The following is a 16,413-nucleotide window of genomic DNA, read 5'->3' as shown; positions in this document are numbered from 1 at the left end:
AGACATCAAGTAGGCAGATGGATATATTTGTCTAGATTCTTACAGAGATTTCAGAAAATGCATTTGGATATCATCAGCATACAGATTTTTAAAGCTGGATAAGATTACCTAAGGACTGTAAATAGACAGTTAAAACCACCTGTCAATGGGGGTTGGCGATGACAGAGCAGAAGAAAAGGCGTTTAAATACCCACAGAAAGATAGGGAGGGCAAGAAGCATAACACTCCTGGAAGAAGGTCCCATACTGATATGCGTAGTCTAGGCATTTGACTATAACCACACCCAGATGGAAGGATTAAAACTTGGTGAGTAGGGCATCCCTGGTGGCGCAGTGGTTGACAGTCCACCTGCCGATGCAGGGGACACAGGCTCGTGTCCCGGTCCAGGAAGATCCCACATGCCGCAGAGCGGCTGGGCCTGTGAGCCATGGACGCTGAGCCTGCGTGTCCAGAGCCTGTGCTCCGCAACGGGAGAGGCCACAACAGTGAGAGGCCCAAGTACCGCAAAAAAAAAAAAAAAAATTAGAAATGAAAAAGGAGAAGTTACAACAGACACCGCAGAAATACAAAGCATCCTAAGAGACTACTACAAGCCACTCTATGCCAATAAAATGGACAACCTGGAAGAAATGGACAAATTCTTAGAAAGGTATAAACTTCCAAGACTGAAATAGGAAGAAATAGAAAATATGAACAGACCAATCACAAGTAATGAAATTGAAACTGTGATTTAAAATCTTCCAACAAACAGAAGTCCAGGATGAGATGGCTTCACAGGTGAATTCTATCAAACATTTACAGAAGAGCTAACACCCATCCTTTTCAAACTCTTCCCAAAAATTGCAGAGGAATCTGCAAAAAACTGCAAACTCATTCTATGAGGCCACCATCACCCTGATACCAAAACCAGACAAAGATACTACAAAAAAAGAAAATTACACACCAATATCACTGATGAATAGAGATGCAAAAATCCTCAACAAAATACTGGCAAACAGAATCCAACAACACATTAAAAGGATCATACACCATGATCAAGTGGGATTTATCCCAGGGATGCAAGGATTCTTCACTATACGCAAATCAATCAACGTGACACACCATATTAACAAACTGAAGAATAAAAACCATATGATCATCTCAATAGATGCAGAAAAAGCTTCTGACAAAATGCAACACCCATTTATGATAAAAACTCTCCAGAAAGTGGGCACAGAGGGAACTTACCTCAACATAATAAAGGCCATATATGACAAACCCACAGCAACCATCATTCTCAATGGTGAAAACTGAAAGCATTTCCTCTAAGATCTGCAACAAGACAAGGATGTCCACTCTCACCACTATTATTCAACATAGTTTTGGAAGTCCTAGCCACGGCAATCAGAGAAGAAACAGAAATAAAAGGAATTCAAATTGGAAAAGAAGAAGTAAAACTGTCACTGTTTGCAGGTGACATGATACCATACATAGAGAATCCTAAAGATGCCACCAGAAAACTGCTACAGCTAATCAATGAATTTGGTAAAGTTGCAGGATATAAAATTAATGCACAGAAATCTCTTGCATTCCTATACACTAATGATGAAAAATCTGAAAGAGAAAGTAAGGAAACACTCCCATTTACCACTGCAACAGAAAGAATAAAATACCTAGGAATAAACCTACCTAGGGAGACAAAAGACCTGTATGTAGAAAACTATAAGACACTGATGAAAGAAATTAAAGATGATACCAACAGATGGAGAGATATACCATGTTCTTAGATTGGAAGAGTCAATATTGTGGAAATAACTATACTACCAAAAGCTATCTACAGATTCAATGCAATCCCTATCAAATTACCAATGGCATTTTTTATGGAACCAGAACAAAAAACCTTAAAATTTGTATGGAGACACAAAAGACCCCAAATAGCCAAAGCAGTCTTGAGGGAAAAAAGCGGAGCTGGAGGAATCAGACTCCCTGACTTCAGAATATACTACAAAGCTACAGTAATCAAGACAATACGGTACTGGCACAAAAACAGAAACACAGATCAATGGAACAAGATAGAAAGCCCAGAGATAAACCCACGCACCTATGGTCAAGTAACCTATGACAAAGGAGGCAAGGATATACAATGGAGAAAAGACAGTCTCTTCAATAAGTGGTGTTGGGAAAACTGGACAGCTACATGTAAAAGAATGAAATTAGAACACTCCCTAACACCATGCACAAAAATATACTCAAAATGGATTAGAGACCTAAATGAAAGACCGGACACTATAAAACTCTTAGAGGAAAACATAGGAAGAACACTCTTTGACATAAATCACAGCAAGAACCTTTTTGATCCACCTCCTAGAGTAATGGAAATAAAAACAAAAGTAAGCAAATGGGATGTAATGAAACTTCAATGCTTTTGCACTGCAAATGAAACCATAAACAAGACGAAAAGACAACCCTCAGAATGGGAGAAAATATTTGCAAACGAATCAACGGACAAAGGATTAATCTCGAAAATATAAAAACAGCTCATGCAGCTCAATATTAAAAAAACAAGCAACCCAATCCAAAAATGGGTAGAAGACCTAAATAGATGTTTCTCCAAAGAAGACATACAGATGGCCAAGAAGCACATGAAAAGCTGCTCAACATCACTAATTATTAGAGAAATGCAAATCAAAACTACAACGAGGTATCACCTCACACCAGTTAGAATGGGCATCATCAGAAAATCTGCAAACAGCAAATGCTAGAGGGGGTGTGGAGAAAAGGGAACCCTCTTGCCCTGTTGGTGGGAATGTAAACTGATACAGCCACTATGGAGAACAGTATGGAGGTTCCTTAAAAAACTAAAAATAGAATTACCATATGATCCAGCAATCCCACTACTGGGCATATACCCAGAGAAAACCACAATTCAAAAAGACACATGCAGGCTTCCCTGGTGGCGCAGTGGTTGAGAGTCCGCCTGCCGATGCAGGGGACACAGGGTCATGCCCCAGTCCGGGAGGATCCCACATGCCATGGAGCAGCTGGGCCCGTGAACCATGGCCGCTGAGCCTGCACGCCCAGAGCCTCTGCTCTGCAGTAGAGAGGCCACAGTGGTGAGAGGCCCGCGTACCGCAGAAAATAAAAAAATAAAAGACACATGGACCCCAACGTTCACTGCAGCACTATTTACAATAGCCAGGTCACAGAAGCAACCAAAATGCCCATCAAAAGACGAATGGATAAAGAAGATGTGGTACATATATACAATGGAATATTACTCAGCCATAAAAAGGAATGAAATTGGGTCAATTTGTTGCGCTGTGGATGGATCTAGAGACTGTCATACAGAGTGAAGTAATTCAGAAAGAGAAAAACAAATATCGTATATTAACGCATGTATGTGGAACCTAGAAAAATGGTACAGATGAACCGGTTTTCAGGGCAGAAATTGAGACACAGATGTAGAGAACAAACGTGTGTACACCAAGGGGGTAAAGCCGTGGAGGTGTGGGGGTGGGGGTGTGATGAATTGGGCGATTGTGATTGACATGTATACACTGATGTGTATAAAATGGATGACTAATAAGAACCTGCTGTATAAAAAAAAAAGAGTTTCAACATAATCATTAGGAGTACAAGCTCACAAATACCCAATGGTACATGATGACATGAACTTTGTCAGGCCTAATGGATGTAGAGAAGAGAAAAATTCAACCAACTACATAGATAAACTAGTGGATTTAAGACTTACTGATGGTAACTATTCTTTCAGATCTAAAAAGGCTATTACAATTATGTAATAACCTATATGGGAACCATTTTGCTGTACACCTGTACACCTGCTGTACAATTGAAACGTAACATTGTAAGTCAACTATACCGCAGTATAAAATAGAAATTAAATTTAAAATAAAAATTATATTTTAAAAAATTAGAAAATAAAAAATAGAATATAAATAAATAGACTACTACATACAGAATGGGCTGACATCAATTTTAGCTGCAGGAGGAAACAAACAAAACCATCTTCTAATGACAGCAGAATACTGTAAAGTAGAATATGAATTTTAGTAGTATCCTTAAACTATCTCCCACTGTACTGACCAACTACAAAGAGGGTAGTGTGACAGGGATGGTGATATAGTTAAGAACACTCCTCTGCCCTAAAGGCATATTCAGTGATAAATTTACTCACCTTTATCCCATATTTCACTTTCCCGGCATAATGCTTTATGATAAAAGCAGGCTCCATCACAGCTGGAAATTCAATGTAAGAATTCTCTTCATGTTGATGCTTAAATTTGTCCAGCAGTGTTTGATTTGTAGCCTGTGGAAAGCTGAATTAAAAATAAAAACAAAAACACTAAAGAAAGATGCAGCAGCTAATACAGTAGTTTTTTTAAAATACATTTTAATTACATTTCCATCTAACACATTTAGCAACTTACTGAGAGTTTTCATTAAATAAGTTCTCATAACAAGCTGAAAAATGAGTAAAACAAGAATTGGTATTCCTGTTTTGCAGTTGAGAGCTCAAAAGTTGTGATTTGCCTAACTCACACTTTGCAAGTGGCAGAAGTGAGAAATTAACTCAAGTCTTTGGATATTTAGCTTACGTCACAGTGTACTGCACTACCATAAAACCCAAAGAATAATAAAAACTAAATCATATGTTGTTTGGGGTCAAGAACTTGCAGTAAGGGAATGATCTCTCAATTTGGACAGGTCCTTTAAATCACTGTCATTTTTTGTTTTTTCTTCATGTATGAATCAAGTAGTAATTTTCTTACCTATACCAGTTAGTGTATAGCTTTATATTATATCTATTATTATTTCAAATATACATCAATGGGTTTATACTCACTGATGAGCATTTCATATCTGGGAATCAGTCAAATAATATTAAGAAGTAACTACATAATGGTACAGGCATATAAAACTTCAGAAGAGAAAGAAATCTCTAGTTGGGAACAATGGAAAAGTTCACAGAGGATAAAGGAGACAATTAATTATGAGCTAGATGTTAAAGGTTGGGTAGGAGTTTCAAATACAGAAAATAATCACTGACAAATAAAAAGGATATGGCAAGTATCTTTCAGAGAATAGTTTTATTTAACAGTAGCTGAAATAATGAAAAATAATGTGACATGAGATTGTAAAGATGCTGAATATGATATCTAATGTGTAAAAATGATTCTAAAATTAAAACGAAAATGGTTAATTACATAGTACGTATTGGAATCAGGAAGGAGAATGATCTTTTTTTTTTTTTACATCTTTATTGGAGTATAACTGCTTTACAATGGTGTGTTAGTTTCTGCTTTATAACAAAGTGAATCAGTTATACATATACATACGTTCCCATATCTCTTTCCTCTTGCGTCTCCCTCCCTCCCACCCTCCCCATCCCACCTCTCTAGATGGTCACAAAGCACCGAGCTGATCTCCCTGTGCTGTGCGGCTGCTTCCCACTAGCTATCTATTTTACGTTTGGTAGTGTACACATGTCAATGCCACTCTCTCACCTGTCACAGCTCACCCCTCCCCCTCCCCATATCCCCAAGTCCATTCTCTAGTAGGTCTGTGTCTTTATTCCCATCTTACCCCTAGGTTCCTCATGACATTTTTTTTTCTTAGATTCCATATATATGTGTTAGCATACGGTATTTGTCTTTCTCTTTCTGACTCACTTCACTCTGTATGACAGACTCTAGGTCCATCCACCTCACTACAAATAACTCAATTTCGTTTCTTTTTATGGCTGAGTAATATTCCATTGTATCTATGTGCCACATCTTCTTTATTCATTCATCCGATGATGGACACTTAGGTTGTTTCCATCTCCTGAGAATGATCTTTGATATCAGACAGTCATTGCTTAGATTACCAATTCTGTCCTTGACCTTGGGCAAGCTAGGTACAACCTTCTTTAAGAACTGGTTTGTTAATACATAAAATGAGTAAAATGAGGTAACACAGTGCTAGTAGAATTAAACACTAGTTAAAAACACCTAACACTAGCTGACATCCTATAGGGATGACATAAATGTTACCTACTTTTTTATGTTGCCAACACTGCCATTTTCCTAGACAACTAGGCCTGCTTTTGCATTCAAATACTATCCCATCCTCAAAATATCTCAACTATCTAGGCTCTTCCTCTCCTATCCAGAACTCTCAGCCATTCTAGAATGGGTTACAACTCTTAAACAATTTCAGAGAGTACCGCAACAGCCTCTACAGTAGCCTCAGCGATTCTAATTTTACTTTGTTTCATGTCACCAAATGGAACTATCAAAATAAATTTTCCTACAATAGTGTTAATTGTGTGCCTCTCCTACTCTGGAAAACTGGAATCCAAGCTCCTAAGCCTAGACCAACCCAACCTCTGCAAACTTACCCCTCACTACTCCACAGCAGAATGCTTCTTTTCAGGAAGGATGCTCACCTCATTGTCTCTAGGTAAAGGTTTATTTACCTTCTAATCCTCTGGGTAATCAAAAAGCTTATGATTTGCTTTTCTCTTACTTTTGAATGGAGAAAAGAAATTTTGAAAGGAAGGACAGATATGAGAATAATTTTTATTCCAAACAAGGAAAGATGGAAAGAAAAACTCTCCACATGTCCTGCATTCAACAAACATTTGTGGATACATACTACATAACCAAGCAAAAGGGCTTGGAACAGAGTCAGAGCGGACACTGTGCATTTCAAAGCTCTTCAGCTAGTGTTCCCCAAAGGCTACCTGCAGGGGCAGCCTTAGAGTAGTGTTTCTTTGCATATAAGAAGTACCTCTGGGAGCTTTCAAAAATACCAATGCCTGTACCCCATCTCCTGTGATTCTACTGAACTGATGCTAGACCAGTGTAACTGATGTAATAGTACATCAGTACTATTTAGAAGTTTCCCCAGGTAATTCTTATGAACAGGCAAAATTGATAAAATGCTGTCTTAAATGAATGCACTGATCTTAACTTCAGTTTGTTAAAATGCAGATTCTGATTCAAGAAATCCGGGGTGTAGGACTTCCCTGGCGGTCCAGTGGTTAGCACTCTGCATTTCCAGTGCAGGGGACACGGGTTTGATCCCTGGTCAGGGAACTAAGATCCTGCATGCCGTGCGGACATAAAAACAAAAAAGAAAAAGAAATCTGGGGTGGAAGTATGAGACTCTGTACTTCTAACAACCTTCAAGGTGCAGCCAGTGCTGCTGTCAGCAGATCACACTAAGTACTATAGAAAAGACTGATAACACTCTTAACTTTGCTTACACCATTCCTCCTTTCTAAATTCCACACTGCATCCTTTAGAATCTAGTTTATAAAACGTGAACAGCCAGTAGATAGCAAAGACAAGATTAAATAAGACTTCTAACTTCCAACCCATGCATCTAAAGCACTACAAACACACTGAATGAAGCAGGAACACCACTAAGGATATATTTCATGTAATGTATTCCCCACAGAACAAAATATTTTTAGAGGAAAAATACTCAAAGTGATTCCCAAAACAGTTCTTCCTAAATGAGACTAACTTATTTTCAACCTCTCTTTGTAGGTACATGACAGAGGGAAAATATTTCATGCCTTTGCATCTTCTGGAGTGTTAAAGCATAGAGACAAAGCTGGTCCATTTACAAGGGGAGTTAATAATAGGACTGACTGACTGACTTATAAAGAAAGGAAAGTAATACTATGGTTTATTAAAAATTTTTATGGAGAACTAATATAAAAGCATAATTGAAGCGATAATTAAGAGATTGTTCAGTCCAATCTCCTACCTACAATAATACCCTGACAGATGATGCAAAATAATTACTATAATGGGAAATTTTATTATTTTATGAAGCAGTTGCTAATCAGCTCTAATGATTAGAGAGTTCTTCCTTATATTGAGCCAAAGTCTGTCTCCCTGTAATTTCTGGCCATGTGGCTTAACCCCAGAAGCTTTTGGGTAACAGCAAAGAGGTGCCATTCTCTTCTTGGGGTAATACTTACATTTATGTGAGGTACCAACTGACCAGGTAAAGATGGTCTTTATAAAATAAGATGTGCACACAATGAAATTTTGCTTAAAGAATAACAGACCAGACAAAACCCCTTTGCTCTATTCATGTTTTAATTATATATCCACTAGCTCATTTGCTGCTCACAACCACCATAAGATATACAGCACACAGCATTATAATTTATCATCATCATTTCCTTTTGGCATGCAAGAAAACTGAGGACCAAGGATATTAAGAGATTTGCTAAGGGGAGTTGGAATACAACCCTGAACTTCTGACTCTGAAGCCTAAGTATTATGGTGAAGCAATACAGGACAATACTTCAAAGCACATGCTTATTATTCTGCTCTCTGTATCTACGTGTTTGTTTTTGTTTGGTTTAGTCATTTATTTTGTTTTCGTTTGTTCATTAGTTTTTTATATACCAGAGGGGATGGGGCAGGGGGGAAGGCAAAATTGGTAAAAGGGATCAACTGTATGGTGACAGAAAATAAATTTTTGGTGGTGAGCACACTGTAGGGTATACAGAAGTAGAAATACGATGTTGTAAACATGAAACTTATATAGTGTTATAAACCAATGCTACCTCAATAAAAAAGGAAAACAAAAGCTCAGGTTAAAAAAATAAATAAATAAAGCTTAGTTAGAAATACCTGGAGTCCAGGTATTTGAATTTCAATATGTGAGTTTGAATCTCGAGTCCATCATTTACTACATATATGATCTTTTTCTCGATTACTTAAACTTTCTTGTCCTTTTACCATAATATAGCTCAAACAAAAAGAACTGCTTATCATTTCAATATCTACCATAATGGGTCTCAACACTAAATATCAAAAATCACCTATGACGCTTTCCAAAATAAAATACACCAGAAGTAAGGTATGCAAGCTGAGTTAAGAACTAATAACCTTACAATTGTATAAGAGACAGTGTATGTTTCAGGACATACAGAGCAATACAAGAAACTTTCACGACTTTGGACATAAAATTAAAATATTTTTTGTGTTGGCTGCATTTTAATTCATTTAGATTAATGGAAATAAATGTGACAGACTGGTGATAGAGTGGGTAGATGTAACTGTTAGCAGTCTCCTTTCCAATATATTTTGCATTCTGCTATATTACTTTATAATTCTATGTAGCAATTCTGTGTTTATGGCATATTAACAGGGTGACATATAACTTACCATACATACCAGGATATTCTGAGAGTAAAAGTAGGCACCATTAATAACTAAAGTGAACAACAGGCATAAACTTTAGATTGTCCCACACAAACCTGGTATATAGTCATCCTATGATAGTAAATGCTTAATATTTTATATTGTAGTTTAATGAGTATAATATTAAGCGAGGAATCAGGTGAACTAATTCAAGTTCTAAATATTTTACTAAAGAGTCACAGAAAACCAACACATACTTCACCACTTTGGTTTCTCCAATTCTAGATTTGCCATCTCTTAGGATAATTAAACTATAAATAATACTTTATAGAGCACTGAGAACACTCTGGAGGATGCTATAGGAAGCTTTATTTCTGAAGCATACATATAAGTTTAGTATATTGAACAGTGTTACCAGGGGATGGCAAATATCTAGCATATGTTGCCACTTAAAACCTGCACAGCCATGGCAGTTATCACAAATCTATTATTATCTTCTCTTCTGCAAAACAGGAAAACTGCAAACACATCTCATATATAAAACTTTTTTTTTTAAGAGGACTGAATAGTCAAAGATATTAAATTGAGCTGGTAAGTTAATGGGCTTTATGTAAGTTATACAGTCTTAATTTGGTACTTGTAAATAGCACTAAGTAGGCCTTCTATCTATAATTCTCCAAGAGTTAAGACAGCAGGAGGATTTAGAAAGACCTTTTTTTTTTACAGTCAGTTAATTTACCACGTAAAATTACTGTAAATGATAATGTGTACAGATTTTCTGTTCAAATATTCAATTGTAAACTTCTTGTTAAGACTGTTATCTTTCTATTGCTTTTGTATGGAATGACACTGCAAATAAAAAGGACCTTCTTTAACTGGGGAAAAAAACCCTTTTTTTTAAGTTAATTTTTATTGGCATCTAGTTGGCAACTAGACGCCAATAAAAATTAAAAATAAACCCATTCTTAAAACACACATACACAAACTTAATTCAAGAAGACAGGAACACAAAACAAAAACAAAAAATAAATAGAAACCAACAAATCTAACATCAAAGTGACTCTGTAGAAGAAATCTGGAAAAACTCAAGGAAAAAATGAGTTCTATAGTGAAGTCCATCCAATTTTTTTAGAAACACACAAACACGCACAAAAAAGCCATACATGGGAAACTTTGGCTCTTTACTTAATAATGTTAAGAAGAAAACGTAGGGCTTAAGAAGACATGAAAAGCCCAAATGGCCAATAACAAAACTGAAAAGAATCATACTCACTTGCTTTCTTCATCCAAAAGATGCAGCAGGCCTGTTGGTTTCTTGCTAATAAGATTTATGCAACAGGTATTATCAATATAATCTATATTGTGCCAGCTGATACCTTCAGCTCTATATTCCTCCTAGGAAGTAACATATTAACAATATATTCATCTTGCAGAAAATAACAGGAATGTGAGAATAAGGACTAAAAAGCTTTTACCGGGATTAAAAGAATAGTTTAAACTTTTCTCTTTTAAATCACTAATCCACACAATGGAAGAATGTATAAATTTCACTTGTATAAAATCTCGATATAGGGTATGTCTGTTTTCTTTTAAAAGTGCATGCAACCAAATTTTCTGGTTAGAATCCTATTTGTGATTCCACTCAGATGAGAATTTAGGGCTGGATTTGTTTTAGCCACACTATCTGATGACTGCACTAAGGAAAAATATAAAATGAAAAAGCCTAATTTCTCCCACACAACTCTAAGCCATCAAAAAGAACTGCTGGATCGTCAACAATGAATTTAATGAAACAATGTCTGGGAAAAGTGGAAAACTATCACCTCCAGTGATCACTGATATAAATCATATGGAATTCATACACACTGAACTTCAGCAAAATAAAACTCTTACAACACCTTTCAAAAGGTGGGGGGCAGGGTAGTTTCCCAAATTTCAAGACTAAATAACTCAAAGCTCACATACTAGCAACTATGCAGAACTCTCTTATGAAGCCCCCATTGGTCCTTCCTTAATTTCTATACTAGGAAATCTTCTTTTATTCATCTCTGTGATGCTTTAACTTCTAAACTGTCAGAAAGATGCCCCTGAGCACAAAGAAGTTACGTTTCTACACTGCACTGATATTTAGGCACCAAATAAATATCCTGCTCATCTGATGGTTTTATTATTCACTGATTACACTTGCACACTTCTCTACAAATATGGTGTTTTGTGAAATAGTGATTTTGTAATTTTATCATTCTTTCCGTATTATCATTATCCTGTAAAGAAAAAGTGGACCCTACTATAAACTACAGTCATTCTAATTGGGAAAGGTAAATGCTTAATTCTTTCCTCGTAATTAACAATTTCACAAGTAAGTAATGCTATACAAAGGTCACCCCCAAGCAGTGGTAAGAAAGTCTTTTCCCTACTCTTTTTCAGAGCATGGATAAAAAGCATACTAAATAGTACAAGCATATGGATTTTTATCGACATTACTAGCAGTCCAAAATCCTTTCTCATCCCCTTTTCCCAATGATGATTCAGACCCTCTTGCCCAAAGTTAACTATTATCCTAATTTCTAATACCATTGATAAGATTCACCTGTTTATAAATATTATATAAATAGAATCATATAATACATATTCTTTTCATCTGGCTTTTTTTCTTTTACTCAACATTATGTTGTAGGATGCACCTAAAGTTCATTCATTTTAATTGTTGTAGGGCTGGGGTTGTGGAGTACAACATTTGCTCATTTATGCATTATTGTCCAGGCTGCTTTCTCAATGTAACAGCAGAGCTGAGACCATACGGCCCCCCAAACCTAGAACACTGATTTGTCTGGTCCCTTTACAGAAAAAGTATGCCAAAATCGGCTACGGAGATTAAGTCTCAAACTTTAATATACAACAGAATCATGTGGAGAGCTTGTTAAAAACAGAAGCCACAAACCCAGAATTTGTGAATAAGTAGGTATAGGGTGGGATCCTATATTTGTATTTCTAAGGAGTGCCCAGGTGATGTCAATGGTACCAGTAGGGGTAGGAGAAGAACCACTCTTTGAGAACCAATGCTGTTGAGTATTTATATACAATGTATTCACCTATTTATATACTATTAATAGACATTACACTTATTTCCAATTTCTGGCCATTAAAAATAATGACATTATGAACATTTCTATAAAAAACTCTTGTTGAACATTTACATACATTTTGAGCGTGAAACCACAGGCTTATAAACTACACATGTACAACCTCAGAAGATACTGCCAAACAGCTTTCTAAAGTGGTTGTACCAATTTATGCACCTACCACCAGTGTAATGGGACTTTTCGGTGCACAGTATTTCTCTAATACTTGTATTGTCAGACTTTTCCATTTTAGTCATTCTGGTGAATGCTTAGGAATATTTAATTATGTTTTTAATTTTATTTTCCCTAATGACTAATAAGTGAAAAATCTTTTCCTATGTTTACTTCCCATTTGGATGTTCTCACATGCCTGTGTTCCTGATAAAAATTCTTAGAAAACAACCTTGCCTTGTTCTCAGTCTTAGGAGGAAATCATTCAGTCTATTTCCATTAAGTTTGACATTAACTGTTGGTTTTTTTGTAAATGCCCTTTATCAGGAAGTTCCCTTCTATATGTATCTAGTTTGCTAAGGGTTTTGTTTTGTTTTTAACAAGAACGAATATGCAAATTTATCAAATGCTTTTTACATTTCTACTGAGAGCACCATGAATTTTTTCTTTTGTTTTGTTAATAGATGAATTAAATTGATAGGTGGTTAGATGTAACATGCAACAGGAAAAACACCATTTGGTTCTGATGTATTATCGTTTTATATATCTTGCTGGATATATATTTGTTTAGAATTTTTAAGTCTACATTTATGAGTGAAATTGACAATTTCCACTTCTAATAATATCCTTCACAGATTTAGAAAGCAATGTTATCCTGGCCCCCAAAATGTGTTGAGTAATTGTCCCCTTTTTTTCTATTCCGCATAAGAATTTATGTCAAACTGAAAATAATTCTTTCAAAGTCAGCAGAATTCATCAGTGGTGTCATTTTGGCTTTCGATGTTCTTTATGGAAAGGTTTTTAATTACATATTCAATTTCTTTAATAGTTCTAGAGTTAAACTTTGTATTTCATCTGTGTCAGTTTTGAAAAGTTTTTTCTCATATCATTTAATAAGGCTTACAGACATGAAGTTGTTTAGTATATCCTACTATCGTTTTAACATGTGTAGGATACACAATTATGTGGTCTTTATCATTGGAATTCTGGCTATTTACATCCCTCTCTGTCTCTCTCTCACACCAATTTCTTAAGGGTTGTATCAATGTTATTAGTCATTTCAAAAGTATTACTTTTCACTCTGTTGATCCTCTCCCATAATATATTTGTTTTCACTTTTATTTAATCTTTTTTTCTTTATTATTTCCCTCTTTCCACTTTCCTTTGGTTTAGTTTGCTGGTCTTTTTCCAATTTGTTAATCGTTGCTCTTCAACCTTAAAATCTTCTAACAACTATAAAATTTTCCTCTAAGTAAATCATTAGTCACACTTCTTTAGTGACTCAAGTGCACCTTTAGTCACAAGTTTTAATATGTAATATATTAAGTTCAATATATTTTCTAATTTTTTTCAACTTCTAGGCTATCTAGAAATTCATTACTTAATTTTTAATCATAAAGTATTTTCCAGTTATCTTCTTGTTATTGGTTTCTGATATAAATTCATTATGGTATTGAGATCTGTGTGATTTCAAAACTGTGAAATTTGACCCTTGTTTTATGGTCCAGTATATAAGCAAATTTTGTAAATTTGCAGTTATCTATATATGTCAGATAAGTATTTGCCTTAAAAATCTTCTATATCCTTATTTGATACAGGCCTCAGACCCAGGGAAATTGGCATTCTGACATCAAGGGCAGGCAGAACTAGGTACCCTCAAAAGCACCCACCCAGGCTTCCCTGGTGGTGCAGTGGTTGACAGTCCGCCTGCCGATGCAGGGGACACGGGTTCGTGCCCCGGTCTGGGAAGATCCCACATGCTGCGGAGCGGCTGGGCCCGTGAGCCATGGCCGCTGAGCCTGCGCGTCCAGAGCCTGTGCTCCGCAGCGGGAGAGGCCACAACAGTGAGAGGCCCGCGTACCGCAAAACAAACAAACAACAAAAAAAAACGCACCCACCCAATTCTCTGGGTGCTTTACATCTTCTGTATCCTTACCAATTTTTTGTCTGCTTGTTCTATCAGCTATTCAGCAAGGTATGTTAAAATATTCCACTAAAATTGCAAATATATATTTGTTTTTAGTTTTATCAATTTCTTGTTTTATATACTTTGAGGCCGTATTATGAGGTACCTATAAATCTGGAATTGTATACTTTCTGATGAACTAATCCTTTTAGTATTATCAAATACTCCTTTTTTTATCTCTGGCAATGCTTAAAGTGTGACACTAATACAGTTATATCAGTTCTTTTGTTTTTGTTAAGGCTTGCTAAATCTTTTTCCATCCTTTTACTTTTAACCTTTCTGTATGCTTATATTTAAAGAGTCTCTCTTAGAAGGAACGATTTAGTCTTATTTTACATTCAGCCTGACAATCTTTGGCTTCTAGTTGGAGTAATTAGTCCATTTATATTTAATGCAATTACTGGTATTTGTGGGATTAAATCACCATCTTACCATTTGTTATTTGTCCTGCTTTCTTGTTATTGCTTTTATACCTCTTTCTTGCTTTCTTTTGTATTACTAGAGTTGTTTTTACTTCACTTGCTTCCTATATTAACTTGAGAGTTTTATATTCTTTTATTACTTGGTGGTTATCATAAAATTATAAGACACATTCTTAACTGATCAATGTCTAACAGAGAAAAAAATCTTCTATCACTTGGCATTTAATACAAAGATACTACAATACCTTGAATTCTGTATCCCTTCCTGAATTAAATGCTATTGTACTCACATGTTTTAGTTCTACACAGACATTAAACCACAAAAGATATTTTTATCTTTGTCTAATTTTGTTAAAATTCATTTAGATTCACCCACTTTTTTACATTGTTCATTGCTTTTCATTCATTCCTGCAACTCAGTGACAACGGGAATAATTTAGTTACTGCCTAAATAACATGCTTCAGTTTTAAGGAAAATACCCCACTGTCTTCTGGCATCCACTGTTTCCCCTGAAAGACTGACTTCCAATCTTATTGTTGCTTCTTTTTTTTTTTTTGCGGTATGCGGGCCTCTCACTGTTGTGGCCTCTCCTGTTGTGGAGCACAGGCTCCGGACGTGCAGGCTCAGCGGCCATGGCTCATGGGCCTAGCTGCTCCACGGCATGTGGGATCTTCCCAGACCGGGGCACGAACCCGTGTCCCCTGCATCAGCAGGCAGACTCTCAACCACTGTGCCACCAGGGAAGCCCTTATTGTTGCTTCTTTAAAGGTACTGTTTCCCCCATCTCTGGCTGCTTCTCAGATATTGTTTTCATTGGGGTTTTTTTTTTTTTTTTTTTTTTTTGGCCACATTGGGTCTTCGTTGCCGTGTGCAGGCTTCTCATTGCAGTGGCCTCTCTTGTTGTGGAGCACGGGCTCTAGGCGTGCGGGCTTCAGTAGTTGTGGCTCACGGGCTCTAGATCACAGGCTTAGTAGTTGTGGCGCATGGGCTTAGTTGCTCCATGGTATGTGGGATCTTCCCAGACCAGGGCTCAAACCCGTGTCCCCTGCACTGGCAGGCAGATTCTTAACCACTGTGCCACCAGGGAAGTCCCTGTCTTTGTCTTACTGTATGGCTGTCTTTATTCTTATCATGTTTTGCATTCTTAGGGCTTCTCAAATGTGTGCTTGATGAATTTTTTTTGTTTTATGTTTTAAGTTTTGGAAAATTCTCAGCCATCACTTTTTTCAAATACAGCTTCTATCCTATTCTCTCTCTTTCACATACATCTTTCCAGAATTCCTGTTACACAGATGTTAGACTTTTTTACTATGCCCTATGTCTCTTACACTGTTTGTATTTTCCTCTTTTAGCTTTATTCATCAGGCTGTTATTTCTTCTGGCCAATCTTCCACATCACTAATTTTCTCTTAAGCTATATCTAACAAACTGTGAAAAACTAATGTTTTTAATTTCACTCTACTTTTTAGTTCTAAATTTTTTAAATTTTCCTTTAGTTCTAAATTAGTTTTAAATTTTCCTAAATTTAGGATTTTTAAAAAATTTTGTAGTTCTTTAATAAAATTATCACTTAAAAAAA

At 36.1% G+C, this 16,413-nt stretch overlaps 1 protein-coding gene across 1 annotated transcript in view; it reads right to left on the bottom strand.

The window, feature by feature from the left end:
• Positions 1–16,413, bottom strand: part of MYO9A (myosin IXA) — a 269,941-nt gene that overhangs the window by 163,366 nt on the left and 90,162 nt on the right. The window contains exons 12-13 of the mRNA XM_060005673.2: positions 10,426–10,547; positions 4,175–4,316 (exon numbers count right to left, since the gene is read on the bottom strand). Of these exons, the coding sequence (XP_059861656.1) occupies positions 4,175–4,316; positions 10,426–10,547 (264 nt within the window). The remainder of the gene's footprint in view (positions 1–4,174; positions 4,317–10,425; positions 10,548–16,413) is intronic.

Source organism: Delphinus delphis, chromosome 2, assembly GCF_949987515.2.
Source record: "Delphinus delphis chromosome 2, mDelDel1.2, whole genome shotgun sequence".
Taxonomy (NCBI): domain Eukaryota; kingdom Metazoa; phylum Chordata; class Mammalia; order Artiodactyla; family Delphinidae; genus Delphinus; species Delphinus delphis.
This window is presented reverse-complemented; position numbering and strand designations above follow the sequence as displayed.